This window comes from Orbicella franksi, chromosome 15 (assembly GCF_964199315.1).
Source record: "Orbicella franksi chromosome 15, jaOrbFran1.1, whole genome shotgun sequence".
NCBI classification, from domain to species: Eukaryota; Metazoa; Cnidaria; class Anthozoa; order Scleractinia; family Merulinidae; genus Orbicella; species Orbicella franksi.
In genome coordinates, this window is record NC_138159.1 from 4,500,230 (window position 1) to 4,517,729 (window position 17,500).

General features: G+C 38.8%; 2 protein-coding genes across 2 annotated transcripts in view; both read left to right on the forward strand.

Moving 5' to 3' along the window:
• The window catches only part of LOC145469827 (E3 ubiquitin-protein ligase TRIM45-like), a 7,241-nt gene extending 5,128 nt beyond the window's left edge, over positions 1 to 2,113 (forward strand). The window contains exon 2 of the mRNA XM_081453636.1: positions 1 to 2,113. Coding sequence (XP_081309762.1) covers positions 1 to 274 — 274 coding nt within the window. The 3' untranslated portion in view covers positions 275 to 2,113.
• A 221-nt stretch (positions 2,114 to 2,334) lies between these two features.
• Positions 2,335 to 17,500, forward strand: part of LOC145469329 (osmosensitive cation channel TMEM63C-like) — a 22,180-nt gene continuing 7,014 nt past the window's right edge. The window contains exons 1-13 of the mRNA XM_081453012.1: positions 2,335 to 2,925; positions 5,987 to 6,069; positions 6,755 to 6,872; positions 8,442 to 8,619; positions 10,223 to 10,454; positions 11,653 to 11,985; positions 12,578 to 12,831; positions 13,251 to 13,389; positions 13,664 to 13,750; positions 14,458 to 14,520; positions 14,605 to 14,767; positions 15,415 to 15,520; positions 16,066 to 16,242. Coding sequence (XP_081309138.1) covers positions 2,746 to 2,925; positions 5,987 to 6,069; positions 6,755 to 6,872; positions 8,442 to 8,619; positions 10,223 to 10,454; positions 11,653 to 11,985; positions 12,578 to 12,831; positions 13,251 to 13,389; positions 13,664 to 13,750; positions 14,458 to 14,520; positions 14,605 to 14,767; positions 15,415 to 15,520; positions 16,066 to 16,242 — 2,113 coding nt within the window. The 5' untranslated portion in view covers positions 2,335 to 2,745. The remainder of the gene's footprint in view (positions 2,926 to 5,986; positions 6,070 to 6,754; positions 6,873 to 8,441; positions 8,620 to 10,222; positions 10,455 to 11,652; positions 11,986 to 12,577; positions 12,832 to 13,250; positions 13,390 to 13,663; positions 13,751 to 14,457; positions 14,521 to 14,604; positions 14,768 to 15,414; positions 15,521 to 16,065; positions 16,243 to 17,500) is intronic.

A 17,500-nucleotide genomic window follows, 5' to 3' on the forward strand; every position in this document is an offset into this window, starting at 1 on the left:
TTTTGATCAGACAGGAACTTTCTTGCACAAGTTTGGAAAAAAAGGGAATCAAGACGGACAATTTAAGTTGCCGTGTGGTATGCTTCTAGACAGCTCCAACGATCTTCTTGTATGTGATTGTGGCAATGACCGAGTTCAGCAGTTTTCTTTAGACGGTCACTTCACAGGCAAAACTATCACTGATTTACCAGGTCCTGCTAGGATAGCAACAGTGCCAGATGGACGTATTCTTGTGACTAGCTTTGAAGCTAACAAACTATACATATTGAGGTAGTTGTCAGTTTGTTCCCAACCTATGTTGGAATGCACGGTTTCTCTGACGTCATGTTCATATAGCGTTATTCGAAATTACCATGTGAACTCATCTAGTCAAGTATTATGATGGAAAGACTTTAACATTTCAAAGACGAAATTGTGAAGGAAGCGTTTCTAAAAGATGTCTCGTTTCCACTGTAGTCACTAGTGTTTTAAAGAAACTTTACACTTTTCTAATATTCGAGGGGGTTTAGGAGCAATAACCCAGCCATAATCATGCTTTCCCGGGGAAGGTAGGGAAGGGGGAAAATGTGCACTGCTCTGGATGAGCAGATGGGAAATGCACAAACTTGGTGAGAAGCTCTGAACTTTCAAAACGTAGCAAAAATCAAAACCAGAGTTGCCCTCATCAATTTGGTTAGTCTAGACGTAGAATAACGCTACAAATTAGGGTTACATGTAATACTGTTTCCAAATATTAATTTGCTTTATAACCCATTATACTTTGTACGTTTCGGCTTTGCTTTTGTGAACCCTGGGGTGCTCTGAAAACTGAAACCTTTACCCTCTGCCTTTACCCTATACTAGAGCTTGATCAGCTTGAGTTTGCAACCCATTAAGGCACCAAAAGCCCCTAATCGTAGTCCAATATATACGCTAAGTTATATCTTACAAAGTCACTTACGACTTTCAATTTCTATTATAGACCCCCGGGTAAAGAACCCTGCTTTAGTAAATTATATATATACTGGCCACTTTCCCGGTAAATTATACCCTCTTGAAGACCAAAACTGTCGGATTTCTAGTACCTTTCCCAGACTAAATTGCCTGAAAACCATACTCTTCACAGCGGCACATACCCATATAGCTTATCTGATGGGAGTACCTCCGGGGGGCAGTGGGGGGAGGGGTTGCTGAGAACACACCCTAGGCTTTAAGTCACTAGAAGAAGATACTTTCTAAACTCGACTCATTAGAAGCTAGGAGCCTAACTTGAAGTTTCAGCACGGTCCGTAAGTATAAATAAAGTTTGTATGTGTTTATGTAACTGTTTGAAAGAACAGTATAAATGAATACTTGTAAAATGTAAACAAGAGCCGGTTTATATAATTATTTAGTCTATCGAATCAGTAATCAAATGTCTTAAGGGACATAATTCAATATAAATGATGAACTCGTCTTATTGCGTGGACAGATTGTAGGACAGTATTTAGTTGTTTTTTCTTTCCTTTTTTTATTCAGAACTATATGAAGTTCGGAAACTTCTGAAAACTTAAACAATTGGAAATGGTCTATTAAACTTGTAAATGTAATTTTAATGTTGTGTAGTAAGCCCTTAAGACGAAATAATTGTTCGCAAATGTATGGCTTTGAACGGAGCTGAACATCAAGAGCGCTAATTTGAATAAAATTTGGGTCACCAAAGTATTTTGGCAGTAATTTTTGTCTCTGTTTTGAAATTCGTAAAGCGGTGGGTGTGCTGGAATACATGAAGGTGAAGCTACTTTTAATTTGCTTATTCCGGGTTGCATTTGATCTGATCTACCGTAAACGGCCGCTTATATATAAGCCTTCCCCGGATATAGGCCCATGTAACTGTAAACCAGAAAATACATCCGGTTATAAGCCCCCTCTAGCTTCCTTGTTTTGAATTCGTTTATTATGATGTTTTAAAGCTGAATTACCAGTAAATGAAAAACCTATTTCGATCATCATACACAGCTATAAGTAGTTTCTAAACGCTTTATTTTCAATTCCAGTTATAAGCCCCTCGAAAAAAAGCCCCTCCATTTATAAACCCATCTAAAAGCCCTTACGAAGTTGTATAAGCCCAGGGCTTGTAAGCGGCAGTTTACGGTATTAGTTTGTATAGAGTTCTTGTAGGGATTTGTATGGATTTGAAGTTCGATCGCTAACTCTGAAAAACTTTTTCAGCTCCATATAGACTCTTACAGAACTCCATACAAACTCTTATACAGTAAAGTACGGTCACCTTTGGTAGTTTTTTCCAAGCCATACCGTTCTAATTGTATGTTTTCTGTCTTTCATTTCTTAGTTAATAGTTCCTGGTTTCACCTTGATGGTCCCAGAAGCTTTAGAACAGGGGAATTTTTCAAATTACGAGCAGACGCTCTTTTCCCTCAGATAGTCGACGCCTGGCTTTCACACGCCGTGTCTCTCCTATCGCTTTTCTTTTTCGCATCTCGCTCAAAGAAATACTCAAAATACTCATGGAGGTAAATTTTCAACACCGTTCATCACTGAAATTTTCCCGGCGCCGCAAACGGAAATGAAGGAGGCTCAAAAACCGCATACTTCCGGTTTATGTCAACTGGGTTCTTTTTGCGGTCAGCAGATTACTCGATAAAAGGCGGGTCGCAAACATGGCCGACGACGAGTGGTTGTCTCCAGGAAGCAAAATTTAGTTTGAAAAGGCTTCTATACCAGCTGCTTCTTCCAAGGCTTGCATTTTGGTGGCAGTGAACTGTTATGGCCAGCATTCGACTAGCTTTTGATACCTCGGCGGGCAATAAAACTCCACACATTGTTCCACAATGCTTCGATCCAAAAGATGTCGATAACGCAACGACTAGATTTACTCTGGCAAATTACGATGCGAAAGATGGAGGGATTCCCATCAACTTTGGTTTGAATTGCCTTGGATGGATGGTAAACAAAATTTCCTTCTGCATGCTACCATATTTTGCCCCAGTATTTGAATATTTGATTGTTTTGCTTTGCTTATATTTAAGTTGTCTTTGATTTTTCGGTCCATTTGGCGGGAATGACAACAAAACGATGCAAATTGAGTTGCTAGATTCTCTGGACCGAATATCTCTTTGTGTTTTTCTTCTTATGTGATTTTTAGGTAGCAATTAAAATTCTTTTCCTGATACAGTTGGAGTGAAATGAAAATGTAAGCCACGACGAAAATTTTTTTTGTCTTGGCCACTCGATCTTTCCGCTCAACTGATAAGGGAAACTCGTTCAGGCAATGAGATGCCAAGAAATGTAGAGTGTCTGTTTTTCTTGATCAACAATTTGTTTTTTTTGGTATTGATTGAAATTTAAAGGATAGTAAGAAATTTGTTCTGTTAGAAGCGAAAGAAAAAAATTAAATTGTCAGCCATATGCTCCAAAATATATGCTTAAATATATAAAATAATTTCTCAGTCAAACGTAAGTCTTATCAGCGAATTGGCTTAGAACGACATAAGCTTTATACACGGTATTTCTAAAACAGAGAAAACTTGGTCATTTTCAGCAACGACGAGGTCGATTATTGAGAAAATAGGTTTACAAAAAGATGAGTATTTTTCAAAGCTTTGTCGACAACGATGGTCGCTGAAGTACCCGCGCTCTATTGTTCCTAGGTTCTGAAGCAGGTGAAATGTACTTTGCTTTTGTCATTTGTTATGCAAAAAAATTATGATTTTTTTAATTCACTGCTGGTCTGTCGAGCGATGTAACAACAGACACGTTTGCTAATAATATAACATAATTAAACAATATCTTAAGCTGCTGGTAAAGAACTGGCTGATTCATTTGTATCTTTGTACAACAACTGAAGCAGCTTTCAATAACTGTGTCAGAAATGTGTTGTTTTAACACTATTGTGAAAGGTGCATGATTTAATAATCAGTTTCATTTTCATCTAAAAGTTATGGATTTGGGGAAGAAGTTTTGGAAGAGTTTCTTGTGTACAGTAACTGTTTTGAGAGCTAAATTTGTACCATATATATTTTCACTCTGGAAAATTCAAAATACCATTTTATATGTGTTATTATTGTATTCATGTACAGTGATCTTAGACCAGTCACTGCAGAGGTTTGTTCTGCAATTAGCCAAATAACATTGCATGAAAACATGAAAAAAAAAAAAAAAAAAAAAAAAAAATTGACAGAGCTTTCGAATTAATTTATGCATCTGTTATCTTTTCCTTGTATGATCTGTGCCATTTTCAGACTTGTGTTGAATGGTCAGATCTAATATGAATCTGATTTCAGTCTTTTGATCAGCAAATAACAAATTCTGCATGGAAGAAAGATGGACAGAGCCTTCAAATTAAGTTTGACTTGTCGCATTTTCCTTGTGTTAGCAGCATTACTATCTTATTTTTAATGGTTGTGTAGATTGGGCTAAATACATGTTACACAAGTTTGATTGACAAAGCAATGCTAATTTTCACAGTTATGCAAGCTTTCCAAAGTCTCTTTTGAAAGTTTTCTTTCCCTTGTGTACAGTTTATGGGTTTAAGAATATTTAAAGATTATGTTGATGAAATGTGCACAATTTATAGTTTTTTTTTGTAAATGTTTTGGAAGAAACTTCTTTGTCAAGACAACTGACATGCCACTTTTGTTATGACTTTCCAAGCTATAAACCCATGAAATTGAAAATTGTAACAATGAACAGTGGCATAGATAAACCACCACACCACAAGAAAACTGTCTAGACTACATTTCATTGCTTTGATTGGCTTTTGTTACCCAGTGTCACCAGAATATGACTCCAATAAAAGGTTGGTGAAAGGGTGAATGGTTCTACAAAAACCATGGGTATTGCTAAATTTTCATTGAATTTCAGGGTCTTGCAGTCTCATATTTTTAGAGGTTATGTGGATCTTGCAGTCTTGATTTTTTCACAAAGCTGTCTCAGAGTCGCAATCTTTTGTGAGACTAAGAAAGTCTCTAAATCCTGATTTGTTTGTTTGCTTTCACAAATATCGTCTTAGAGGCTGAACATTTGGCACTCACACTTAAAACAGTTGGAAACCTTGGTCTTGCGATTTAAAAAGTCAAAATGTCTCAGGCTCGCAATAAGAATGAGAACAGCCAGGAGATCTTTTTATTATCATGGAAGTACAGTTTTTAATAAATACTGTAAATGTACATAAATTTGAAGATATTACTATGATAGCTAGGCTTTTGATATTTGTTGTAATGTACTTTCCTATATTTAAGTTTTTAGTTTTGTAGGTACCCTATTATTGTGTAATCTAAGGTAGGTAATAGTTTTGGGGCTCCTATTGATAGCGGGGATGCTTTGTAAGGTCCCTGAAGGGACTACCCTGAAAATTTACACATATATTTTTTACTTTTAAGTAAAGGTGTCTATCTTTCTCACCTTCTTGCAAGGTCTAGCATGTGATCATTTCACCAGCCTTAGTAAAGCAGGGCCATTGTTTAATAGAAAGAGGCAAGGCAAGACCTTGTCTAGATTTTATTGGAAAATTTAAAAAAAGGACTGATAGTTGGAAATTAATAATAAATTTCCAGAGAACATTTACTATTGGTTCATGAAATATTAGTTAACCCAGGTGATGTGAGCGAATTTAGGGAAAAAACAAATAATTTTTGAGGCGAAAAAGTTTGAATGGTGGGTTCACAAATGGCCGTACCCAACCCTCTTAAAGTTGTAATTTCCTGATCTGTCTTCATGTATCTGAGTTACAAATATATCTATCACAGAAAGGTTTCATTAAGATTTTCAGCAGGGCGGCAACTGGTTTTCACAGTCCTGAAGGCAAAAAATTTTGAACTGAACTTCTTTATAAGAGAAACTTTCCTCCTACATGTAAATGGTCAAACCAGGCTGGCAAAATCCTCCTCACAGCCAGTCAATTTACCCAGTGCTCTGCCATTTTACCCCTGTTTATCCCTTGCCAGGATGTGATACTGGGTCATCACAGGTTTTTTTTTAATGCTGCTTTTTTTTACCTGTGATCTAGATTGTATTCATCATATTCTGTGTGATCAGAAGACTTGTCTGGGATTATGGAAGACTAGCACTGATACAAAAGGAAGACCAGGGGTAATTGTACTTTTAACTATGTTACTTTTTAGAAATTATGAATAAATTGTTAAATGGTATTATTAAACAAAAGAAAATGGCTAATTTCAAATCCAGATTTCAGCTTAACTAGTTGATAAGAAAGCCTGAAAGAATTCAGTTTCCAACAGGATTCAAATACATTGCATTTCCAGCGTAAAGGATCTACCACCAAGTTAAGTTTTACAGGCGGCGAGAGAGTGATTATTAGATCAAATTATTGCAGACAAGAGATAATCACAGTTCTACATGTACTCAGCAGGGGTTTCATTTATGTTTTCAGCAAGAGGGCAACTGGTTTTCATGGGCGGGCAAAACTTTTTGAACTGAACCATCTTTATAAGAAAAACTTTCCTCTATATGGTGAAACCAGTTGGGCAAAATCGTGCTCACAGCTGGTCGATTTTCCTGGTTCCTGGCCCTTAATGAAACCCCTGACTCAGCTAAGGTAGATATAAAATACATGATATTAATTTTGATCAGTATGTACAAATCCGGTTTAGTGACCTTTTGAATATGCACCAAAAAGTGTACAATTTGTACTTATCCAATCATTTTAATACTCATCTTGGCTTGTAGGTGAGTGATGATTTCAAATCCTGTCCCTTTATATATTTATATACAATTCATGTACATATAACAATCAAGAAGTAATATTCATTTTTAGATGGACTGAAATGTTTTATGGAACAAGGGGGGAAAGTTCAGAAGGAGAAAGCCCTGGTGTAGAGAGTAGTACCAATAGCACTCCTACATCTGTCGACTTTCCGGAAGTGAAAAAAAAGGTTGGTGTTATAATTAATTGTTAATTAATTGTAAATACTGTTTGGGTGGTCATTGTTAATGATTAAAACCTTAAAAAATGTTGGATCTGACCTAAAATGCTATAAAAATGGTTTTTTTTTTATGGCATTTTAGGTCAGATCCAACATTTTTTAAAGGAGAAGGTCACTCCAAAAACTGTATATTTTTTGTTCCTGCTAACACTGTAAAAACCTTGCACTAAGTTTAGCCACTCACCAAAGTTTCAGCCTCTAAACTGCAGGTTTTCCTTATGAAATTTGTCTCCAAAGAAACCCAAAATTCGAGCATTGTTGCCGCCAGTTTGAACACTACTCAGCAGCCAGGCTGCATTTTCCTGATGTCATTCCGTCCAAGAGTGGCTTCCAACAAGCCTTTTAACCACCACTCTGGGTTATGGCTGCTCTTGAGCCATATTATTTTGAGCCAAACATGCTCCAAACTCCAACTTGATAGTGGATACATATAATTGCTTGGAAAAAATAGATTTTGCTGACCTGGTGAAGGATGCCAAGTCAGTTGCAGGTTTTTTCTCCTTTCCGCCAATTTCGAGTCTGACGGAATGATGTCATTTAAACACAGCCTGGCTGCCAAGATAGTTTCAAAATGGCAGCCTCCAAAGTCGCTCCTTTCGAGATAAATTTCTTTAGGATAGGGCGGGCACTTCAGAGGCTGAAACTTCGGTGAGTGGAAAAGCTGGATGTTTACTTGCTATAGGCGAAGACAAAAAAGTAAGCTTTTTGGAGTGACCTTCTCCTTTAAGGTTTTAACTCCTTAAATGTTTCTTTTTGTTTTGGAGCCAGCTGCTAAACTCTGTTTTACTGAAAAGTATATGAAGCTCATTTGAATGTGTAAGAATAACTAGTAAGACAATCTCAGATAGTGCAGGGTGAACTGTGTTACCACAGACTATACATGTAGCTCAGACAAAGTAGTCACAACACAGGTCCTCACTCCTGCTGTTCACTCCTGGTTTATATTGACCTTGGTAGTCAACTATGGCTTTTATTCCTGCAGAATATGAACAGGCAGAAACCTTGATAAGCCATAATTTTAGCATTGTGTGACCATGTTTTTCATTCAAGGTCCAAAAAAGGACTTTCAATTACCATTTGTCAAGACAGCTTGTGAATTTTACTGTTTGTTTAATTAATCAACAGAAAAATAAAGTTTACACATATATAGTAATTGCCATAGTACTTTAGTGCTTTAGTGCTCTGTCGGTTTAGTGGATGTCAGCCCTCTAAACCATCCCAATAGTGCACTCTGCACTAAAAGGGAAGTAGTCATGTATGATGTCCTGTAATGCTGTTTCTTGTGCTGTTCTCATGATATAGTAAGCGTGTGCAGCAGTTCTCCATTTCTACCCATTTACAGCTACGTGTATTGGACTAAATTGAAAAAAAAGTCTAGTTCTAGTTATGTAGGCTTGATAATTATGAAAATTCTAGCTGTTACTTATTATAATGTATTAATTACTAACAGTTTAATAAAACAGCTCTGCCAGCATGTACTTAACTTGTTTTGTTTCATGTAATTCTTTCACTCCACAGGGTCTTTTCTCATGGATCCTTGTCTTCATGCGAGTCACTGATGAACACATTCGACTGAAGTGTGGTATAGATGCATTACAATATATTGTATTCCAGAAGCACCTTTTAGTTTACACTGTCATAATCTTCTGTCTTTCCATTGGCATAGTTTTACCCGTCAACTACTCTGGAAAAAATGGTGAGTAACCACATTTGCTACAAGCTAAGACCGTTTTTGACCATTGTAGCAAGTGAAAAAAATAATGGTGGTTAAGATTACCATGAAGGTCGTCAATTCTTAGCTGTTTTGGATTCCGAAGAAATTGAAAGTTAGACATCATACCTGAGAAATTAGTTTGTTCAGTTTTTTTTTTCCTTAATAATCTTTCGACTTTGTATCAAAATCTGAAGAATGTGGAAGTTCCAGTTTGATTATGGTTGTGGTGCCAGACACTTTACTCTCACTTTGAATCTAGTGACCCAGGAACTTTTATTGGATAGATGCCAGCAAACTGTTGGTGAAACCTGACGACAATGCAGGGAGTAGCCTTTGATGGATCGGCATCTTACTTCTATCCAGAGGCAGAGCCTGCTCAGAAATCTCTACTTCCTGCATTCAATTTGCTGTTCCAGAGAGTATCTTACCCCCCATGAAGTGTTTTTGTTTGTGTGACCGCCCCCCCCTTTTGAAATCCCAGTTGAGCCTTATGCATAGCCTTACACCTTCCTGTCACATTCTTTTAGAATTTCTAGTGACCTTACATATATACTAGGGCCATGAATTACCTGTAAACTAGCTGATTAGTTAAGCGTAACTCCACATTAAATAAAGTATCATATCATATTATATGGTATGGTATGGCATGGCATGACATGGCATGGCATGGCATGGCATGGTATCATTACATAGGGTGGGTATCAGAGATAATTTATTTTCTAGAACTGCTCAATTTGACAAATACCTTTAAACAGACTTGAACCTCAACCTTTTACAGGCAAACTTGTACTAGCAGGCAATTCCCATTTGAAGACACCTCCTGTAAACAGATGCTTAGTCATCTTCCAAACCACATACAAACACTACATTGTCATAATATTTTGCTAAGCTTTTGATCTGAACAAATTCAAGACAAAATAGAGGATCTGTAGACAGACTAGGTATTCCTAACGACTAGATTTCTCAGAGGCAGGGTATCGCACAGACCACATAAAATGCATATCAGGTGTCTGTTTTTCTAGCAGCCTCTGGGAACTAATGTTTTCCATGTTAGCTTTGACCCAAACCCTGCAAATAAAGGGGAGATGAAGGAAATATCTAAAAAAATGAATAACTAACTTTTTCACTTCTTCCTTTCTCTGTTGGTTTCTCCCTTATTTGTTTGGTCATTTCTCCTTCCTTCCTAAAGCCTTCCTCTCCCCTCTTTTCAGGCCCAGGGAGAGTTATTAACAATTCAGTTTTATTACATAAACACCAATGAAATACCAGGTGAGCTTTTGTGCGATAACATGATATCTTCACATGTGAAAATAACATGTTATTTTATCAAGTGAAAAGATCACCGTTGCTATGGTGATGTAATAAATCATGTCTTTCCTTGCAAAAATGAAACGGTTTGGTGTTTAATTGGTGTTTTTATTAATAACACATTACATGGTCACTTGGAGATACAAAATCTATCTAGTTCTCATGTTGAAAAATACTTCACTCATTTGCTGAGCCCACTCGTGGAATATTTTTCAACACTTCAAGAGTTTTATCTCCTTGTGGCCATGTAATATCCTCTATGTATTGAACTTTGTAGAGCCTGAGAGGAATTCTTTTGGAGCCACCACAGTATCAAACTTAAGACCAGACTCAAGTGTCTTCTGGATGCACACCGTCTTTGCCATCATGTACTGTGTGTTGATGGTGATCGTGCTGCGGCATTTTACCAATCTGTTTGGATACGAGAGTCGGGATAATTCCACAAAGACTATAATGATCACTAATGTCCCTAAAACAGTGACGGCAGACTTGATCACTCAACATTTTCGGTGAGTAGGAAGTTTATATTTGATACTATATGTGTTGTGTTACATGTACTCTCTCTTAATGCTAGAAAGCCTGGCTGTTCTCTCTCATTTCCCCGGCCGGCCTGGTAGCTAAGTTGAAAGATAAAAAATTAGTGGTAGATCAATTCTGTACATCATAAGGCTTAGCCTTATCCAAGGTTTAAGTTTTAAACTTTTATACTAAGTTAACGGCCAAGTCGCTAGTGGAGGGAAGGTGCCTACGAAGCCCGGGGGCTGCAACCGCAGTCACATCCCCAAGGTGCTAGAACACCCGACTGGCCTTCCCAACCCGCAACCAAGCCACGAGCCCCCCGCGCCAAGCCCCCTGCAGGCACCCGTCACACTCAATCCAGATGGCATTGGTGGAAAAAAAAATGCTGAATAGAAGGGGGATAGGGAGGGAATGCCAAGAACCGCTAAACTATAGTTCAATCCACAACGCCACACTAACAGAGCAATGAACACACTGCGAGCACATGGGATGACAACACATGTACTAACCAAAATTACCACTGGACAATGTCAGCCCCAAGGCTCTCACGACCATATGACTGCTGCAAACGCTACAGAACGCACCAAATGCTAAACAAACACTAACAGATGGCCAAGGCACTATCAAACGCCTACAAAAAATGCTAGTGACCAGACTCGCTCCTGGTCATAAACTATGTAAAATTTCATTGAACTATATCGAACGCTACAGAACGCACCAAATGCTAACCAAATGCTCACAGATGGCCAAGACACTAACAACTGCCTATAAAAACGCTACTGACCAGACTAGCTCCTAGTCGTTAACTATGTTAAATTTCATTTAACTATATTATAACAAGTCTTGTTAACTAGTTCATTTCTAAATTCTGTGTGTATGGTTAACAATTATTAAGAATAAACTTATTCTTACATTTATCAGATCTGATTTGGCTTGTAGAGTGTTTTCCAGTCAATGACATTTTATTTTCAATTGGTGTTTGAGGTTAAGCCTGTTATTTATTAGGTCAATACATTAAATTTGTTATTTGATGTTCCCTCAGAGCAAGGTTTTGTTTTTCATTCGCCTACCTCTCTTTCTAAAGCAACCTCATGAAATACAGGCAGTTGGAAAAACTGTTTTAGAGTCAGTCACCGCTTGCCAGCATTTCTTAGTAATAATATTATGTTCTTTGATGCCACTTAACAGCGAGATTTATGGTGATACGCAAATCCTCGAAGTCCAAATTGCATTCAATTTCAAGAAACTCAAAGAAGCCCAGAGGAAAGTACTTGCAGCGCAGATGGGTCGTCAGCACTGTGAAGAGCAGCTTCAAAAGACTGGAGAACGACCTCTCACTGTGGTCAGCACCAACAAGTTATCACCGTGTTGTCAGTGCTGTGGTGCCAGTCATGTTGACGGCATTGAATACTTCACTGAGGAAGAAGAAGATGGCAAAACAGAGGCTGATATGCAAAGACAGAAGCTGAAGAGTCTGGGAATAGCTTTCGTGACATTTGAAAATGCAAAAGTTGTTGACAGGTGAGGAAGGACACTCCTCTGTTAGTTGTTTCAACGTACATGAGTGAGGTGCTGTGCCCAGACGGATAGTGCTTTGGACTTTAATAGTCTAAACTTGAGTGGTTTAAGTTCAAGCTGTGGTTTGGGTCATTGTGTTGTGTTCTTGGGCAAGACACTTTACTTTCACAGTACCTCTCTCCACCCAGGTGTATAAATGGGTACAGGCAAATTTAATGAACTGCAATGAACTGACATTCCAAGCAGGAGAATGCTATAGAAATCAGGACAAGCTCTTTTGTCTATGGGACCTTCTTCCCCCCTCCCCTTGCCTTTGACAGGGTTCTCAATAAGCACCTGCAACAGGCAAAGATTACCATCTAGTAAACCATTGCACGTTGGCTACTTTTGATAGATCTGGTAAAAACTAAAATCACATGTCCTTTTGTTTGGTCTGGAGGCACTACAAATCATTCTCCACCTACTTTGAATATTTGGAAGAACCCTACATGTACCTAAGCGTTAAGCGGTGACGTTTAGGGGTCACAAGTTGGTTTGTGAATGAAATAAATTTATATTAAGCAAAATATGTTTATCTATAATATTGCTTTTGTAGATGTCTCAAAGACTTCAACACAGTCAAACATGGCAGTCCAGAGTCATCAGTGTCCAGGAAAATCTTTTCCGACCACTGGAATGTGGCAAGAGCACCTGTAGCAGGAGATATCATTTGGGAACATTTATCTGTGGATCATGAGAGCTGGTGGGCCAGAGCAGTGCTTATAAACACGTTGCTGTTCATATTTGTGCTGTTTTTGACCACTCCAACTGTTGCGCTGTCCACACTTCATGAGTTGGAAGCTAGTATAGGTCAGCAGCCATTTGTTATTTTGTATTTCTTAATAATTATTCCGGTTCTCTGTATGCATTATGGGAATAGATAATAAACAGTACCACATGAAAGTACTGCTCAATAGCTTTTATTTGAATGGTCGCACAGTAGGGTTTCATCCACAGACTTCAAAGTTAGAACCACCTTGTACTACATAATAAACAGTACCACATGAAAGTACAGTGTTCAATAGCTTTCATTTGAATGGTCACACACTAGGGTTTCATCCACAGACTTAAAAGCTAGAACCACCTTGTACTGCATAATAAACAGTACCACATGAAAGTACTGCTCAGTAGCTTTCACTCATGGTCTCACTTTAGGGTTTTATTAAAAAACCTGAAAGTCATTATTTTACCTGCAATAGTTAACACTTGCTTGTTTGTGTTTTCTGCAGCGGAAAGCAACCCGAAGCTAGCAGTCCCTCCAAACCCATTTCTCACCCAATTCTTGCCCACTATTCTTCTCTGGGGCTTTGCAGCCATCCTTCCAGCAGTTGTTTCATGGTCAAGTTATTTTGAAGCGCACTGGACAAGGTATTTGACTTACGTCTTATCTACAACTTTTAAAATCTGACCTTTTTGTTACAATTGAAACATCACTTCTTGAGGTTGCAGTAGTCTTGTAAATTCAAAATTGTGTCTTCTGGTAAGGTGGCAAGATTTCAATACTTTTTTCAAGACTCTGATCTCCCCCCCCCCCCCCCAGGTGTAGTAATCGTCATTCTGAACAGTTGTTCCCCCCTCCCCCCCCACCCTGGTGTACTCCCTGGTATGTGTTAATCTTCATTTCTTCTACGACTTTTCCTAGGTCTAAACTTGAACACTCGGTGATGTTAAAGACCTACATCTTCCTAGTCTTGATGATTATTGTTCTACCCTCTTTAGCTCTGACAAGGTAGGAAGGTTTATCGATATTTTTATCCAGTTCCCTAACTGCTAAGCCACGCCTCATTTTCCCACCCCATTTCCAGTGAAAGACGAAAGGCACAATTATGAAACAAGGACGTTCTTCTTGTCAAAAAAAAACGTTAACTGCTCTTCACTGGCTCGGGCTGGTAACAGACTTAGTGGGAACATCCATTTTACCAATATGCCACTTTTGTATTGAATATCGGAGATGGTAATGAACAAGGTTTTCGGACGCGTGCAAAATTGCATAGAATAGTTTTCAATTGATCAGGCAGTAACTTTGGGTTTGGTTTTGATTTTACGACGGTTCGAGATAATTGGCTGAGTAGTCTAATTGGTAAGTAATTGGTTTGGCTTTACGACACTCAATTGAAACTGCTCTGCAACGAAATTAATTCCTGGTTATTGGTAACCCGGTGTTTTATGTTTTGGCATAGTTAATAGAGGGTTAACGTGGCAAAATGCCAAAGGTGGTCAGTTGTCATGCGTGCTCATACAACTAACCAATATAAGCAGTTCGATTAATTATGTAATTAATGCGTAGTCTATGAGCATAAAACAAAAGATGTACAGGGTCAAGGACCTCCCAACTTAAATCTTAGTCTTTTTGTACTTCTTTGATGTTTATCGGCCTTCCTAACCATTTCCCCATATTAACTATGGCTTAGGCAATACTGTTTTTCTCTGTTTTAGTGCGGACGCCTTGTTTCATTTGACTCTGGGCGGAAAGATGCCGGAATTCCAAAGTAGACTAGCGTAAGTAGAAGCCGTCGTCAGTTGTAAGACGATAAAGAAAATTCTCTCTTGCCTCAACTCTGGCTCTTTTCAATTCTGTTTCAGTTGTGTGTTTTTGCCTAACAATGGTGCGTTCTTTGTAAACTACCTCATAACTTCAGCACTGATTGGAACCGCGCTAGAATTGTGTCGTTTTCCCGAGCTCGTGTCGTACGCAGGAAATATGGCTCGTGCGCGAAACGACGGAGAGAAAAGGCTTGCTCGTAAGGTAAGGGTGATTAGTCACTGACTTTTCCAAACGATACCAATCTATTGGCAAGTAGACAAGTGATGAGAAGAAAAATATTCACAAAGTACGTAGAATTATTGTCTTCATGTGCCACCAAATTGCCTAACAGTAAAAGAAAGGTATGGTGATCCAACAAAAGAATTGATATTTCGGGCTGGTTTTTTCGTGTTTTTTTTTAATTGTTATTTATTTTGAACTAACGTTGTGCGTCTACATGATGAAGCGGAAAAATAGTGACTGCAAAACTCGCAGTCCATAAAGAAGTACGAATAGCTCGCAGTTTTAAAGTTCGCAGTTTGTTATAAAGTTGGGCATTTTAACGCCTTGCTTCACGCTCTCAAGAGAGTTTTTCACAGAAATTTCACACAATCTGTTGGCGACAAAACGTTTTGCTCGTTTGGGGGAAAGACGCGTCCGGACCTCGCACCTTGAATAGTCGGTAAAACTAGAGTGAAACGCTTTTCCTAAATGGTCTCGCGGACCTCTTTTCCTCCCCAGCAGCAGCTAGTTCTCGTTTGGCTCCTTTGTACCTATAGTCAAATTCTCCCAACTGGCTTTAAAATAGATTTAGGTAGATCAGAGAGGAGAATTTGCTTGTTGACACCAGGATTATATCGTTTTAACAGGAAGCCGTGCGCGCGTTCGCGTACGGTCAGCAGTACGCGTGGATGTTGGTCATCTTTTCTGTCATGGTGGTATATTGTATCACGTGCCCTCTTGTCACGCCATTCGGTAAGTCACGCGATTATACATAGTCACGCCATCGTCCCTCAATTCTACCAATATAAAGAAATTTGAAATCCGTAAAAACAGAATACTGCATTTTATATTGGCATCTGCTGGTTTTCCCGATTGCGATTCTTATACCTTGAAACTATGAGTTGGAATTCAGCCGTAAAATGATTTTTTGGTTCCTCAGGACTTCGCAAGAGCAGTCAAACTTCTATTCTAGTCACTCGTGAATACTCCGAAAGAAAGGAGATACGTCATCGTGACGTAACATGATGTAGAGCAACAGTGTTGCTTAGCAACTGAATTAAAAAAGCGGGAATCCAGACTTTCCTCCGGTGGTCAAGAGCGCTCAAAATCTAGTTTCTCCTTCCAAAAGGAATACATTGTCAAGCATACTGATGATGAGAATAAAGATAATCATCACTTGAAGATATTGTTTTAATGTAACACTATTTTCTTGGAGCTAACATTATAAGAAATGTATACAACTGTGTAAGGAGAATTGCAATTTCCATGTTAGAATTCTTCCTGTTGTTTGTCCTCAGGTTTGCTGTATTTGGCGTTCAAGCACTTGGTTGATCGATACAATCTTTACTTCAACCATCGCGCTCCAGCCTACAAATACGTAGATAGCACTGTTCATTACACGGCAGTGACGTTTGCCATGATTTCCACGTTCTATCTCCTAATATCACTGTTATTCTACTCTGTTATTAGGCTAGGTAAGCAATTAGAGTCAATTTGAAGCATTTCAGAACACCAGTAGGTTTCCCCCTTCAGACCACCTCGGCACACACTAGGGGACATGAATCGGGGACATGAATCGGGGACATGGATCGGGAACATGTTGCAGCGACAGTTTTGGGGGCACGTGTGACAGGCCCGTTTTTGCGAAAAAGCTCTGTTGCGGGGACAAAATCAGTTTTGTTCCCGCAACATGCGGCATGAGATTCAGCTATTTTGAATTCTTGCGTCATGAAGTAAGGGCAAAAATAACCTTTATTTTCAATGTCGCATCATGCGCACTGCTCTTGCAAACTTCCCCCATTTACAACACATTTTAATGCCTCAATCCGCTTCGTGCGCACCAGCGTGCATAGTGTCACTGCAACACGTACCCTATGCCTACAAACGAAGGGGTTCGTCCCCGCTTCACATCCTCTCAACATGTCCTATAGTGCGTGCCGACCTTTAAGTTATTACGGCGGATTTCTTTTAACCAAAAGAAAAACTCATCAGTTATTTCTTATATAAGAACCCCTGTAATATCAATCAATGGTTGGTCTGCCTGGGGATGTTCGAGTCTTAGTTATCAGTTAAATTTTCGGCGATTTCTTAGGTATCTGTAACCTAGAAATTTTATTCATCTGAGATCTCAGCAATCAGGTTTAAAACGCGTTATTTCTCAGCTGACAGTCATTTGATCAATTTTGCCGTTCATACGTTGAGATGATCCATCGCGAAATGATCCCAGCCGATTTTCTTTTGAATGAAACGTTAAATGAAACGAAAACTGCTCTCCCTAAAGTTAACAACTTCTTCAAAAACACTCGGAAAAGATTATTTACTTTAGTGAATGCGTTCATTCAAAATGGTTCTATTGACCTGACGAAGTTGAAAAAGAACCTTCATAACATTACCTTTATAAAACTAGCTTGTGAAATCCGTTATGGAGAAGACAGATCTCGCTCTTCTCGAAAATCAAATGTTTTTGTCATTATCTTTTGAAAGAACTACATGTAAAGTCCGCCGTGTTAAAACCTCATTCCAGCCACTAATGCACAAGTTTCCATAGAAACTCTCCCTGTCTTATAAAACTGTTCAGCAAGTTCTTGTTTCCCTGGAAACAGACGCACGACATTTCGCGTGGCAAGCGCCCCACACCACCCCCGAAGGGTACGGTACGGTTTCCTTGGAAACCTTCGCTGCTTCGTAAAACTTTCTTTCCTTTATCGTACCCGGTTTTGCGATTCCGGGCCG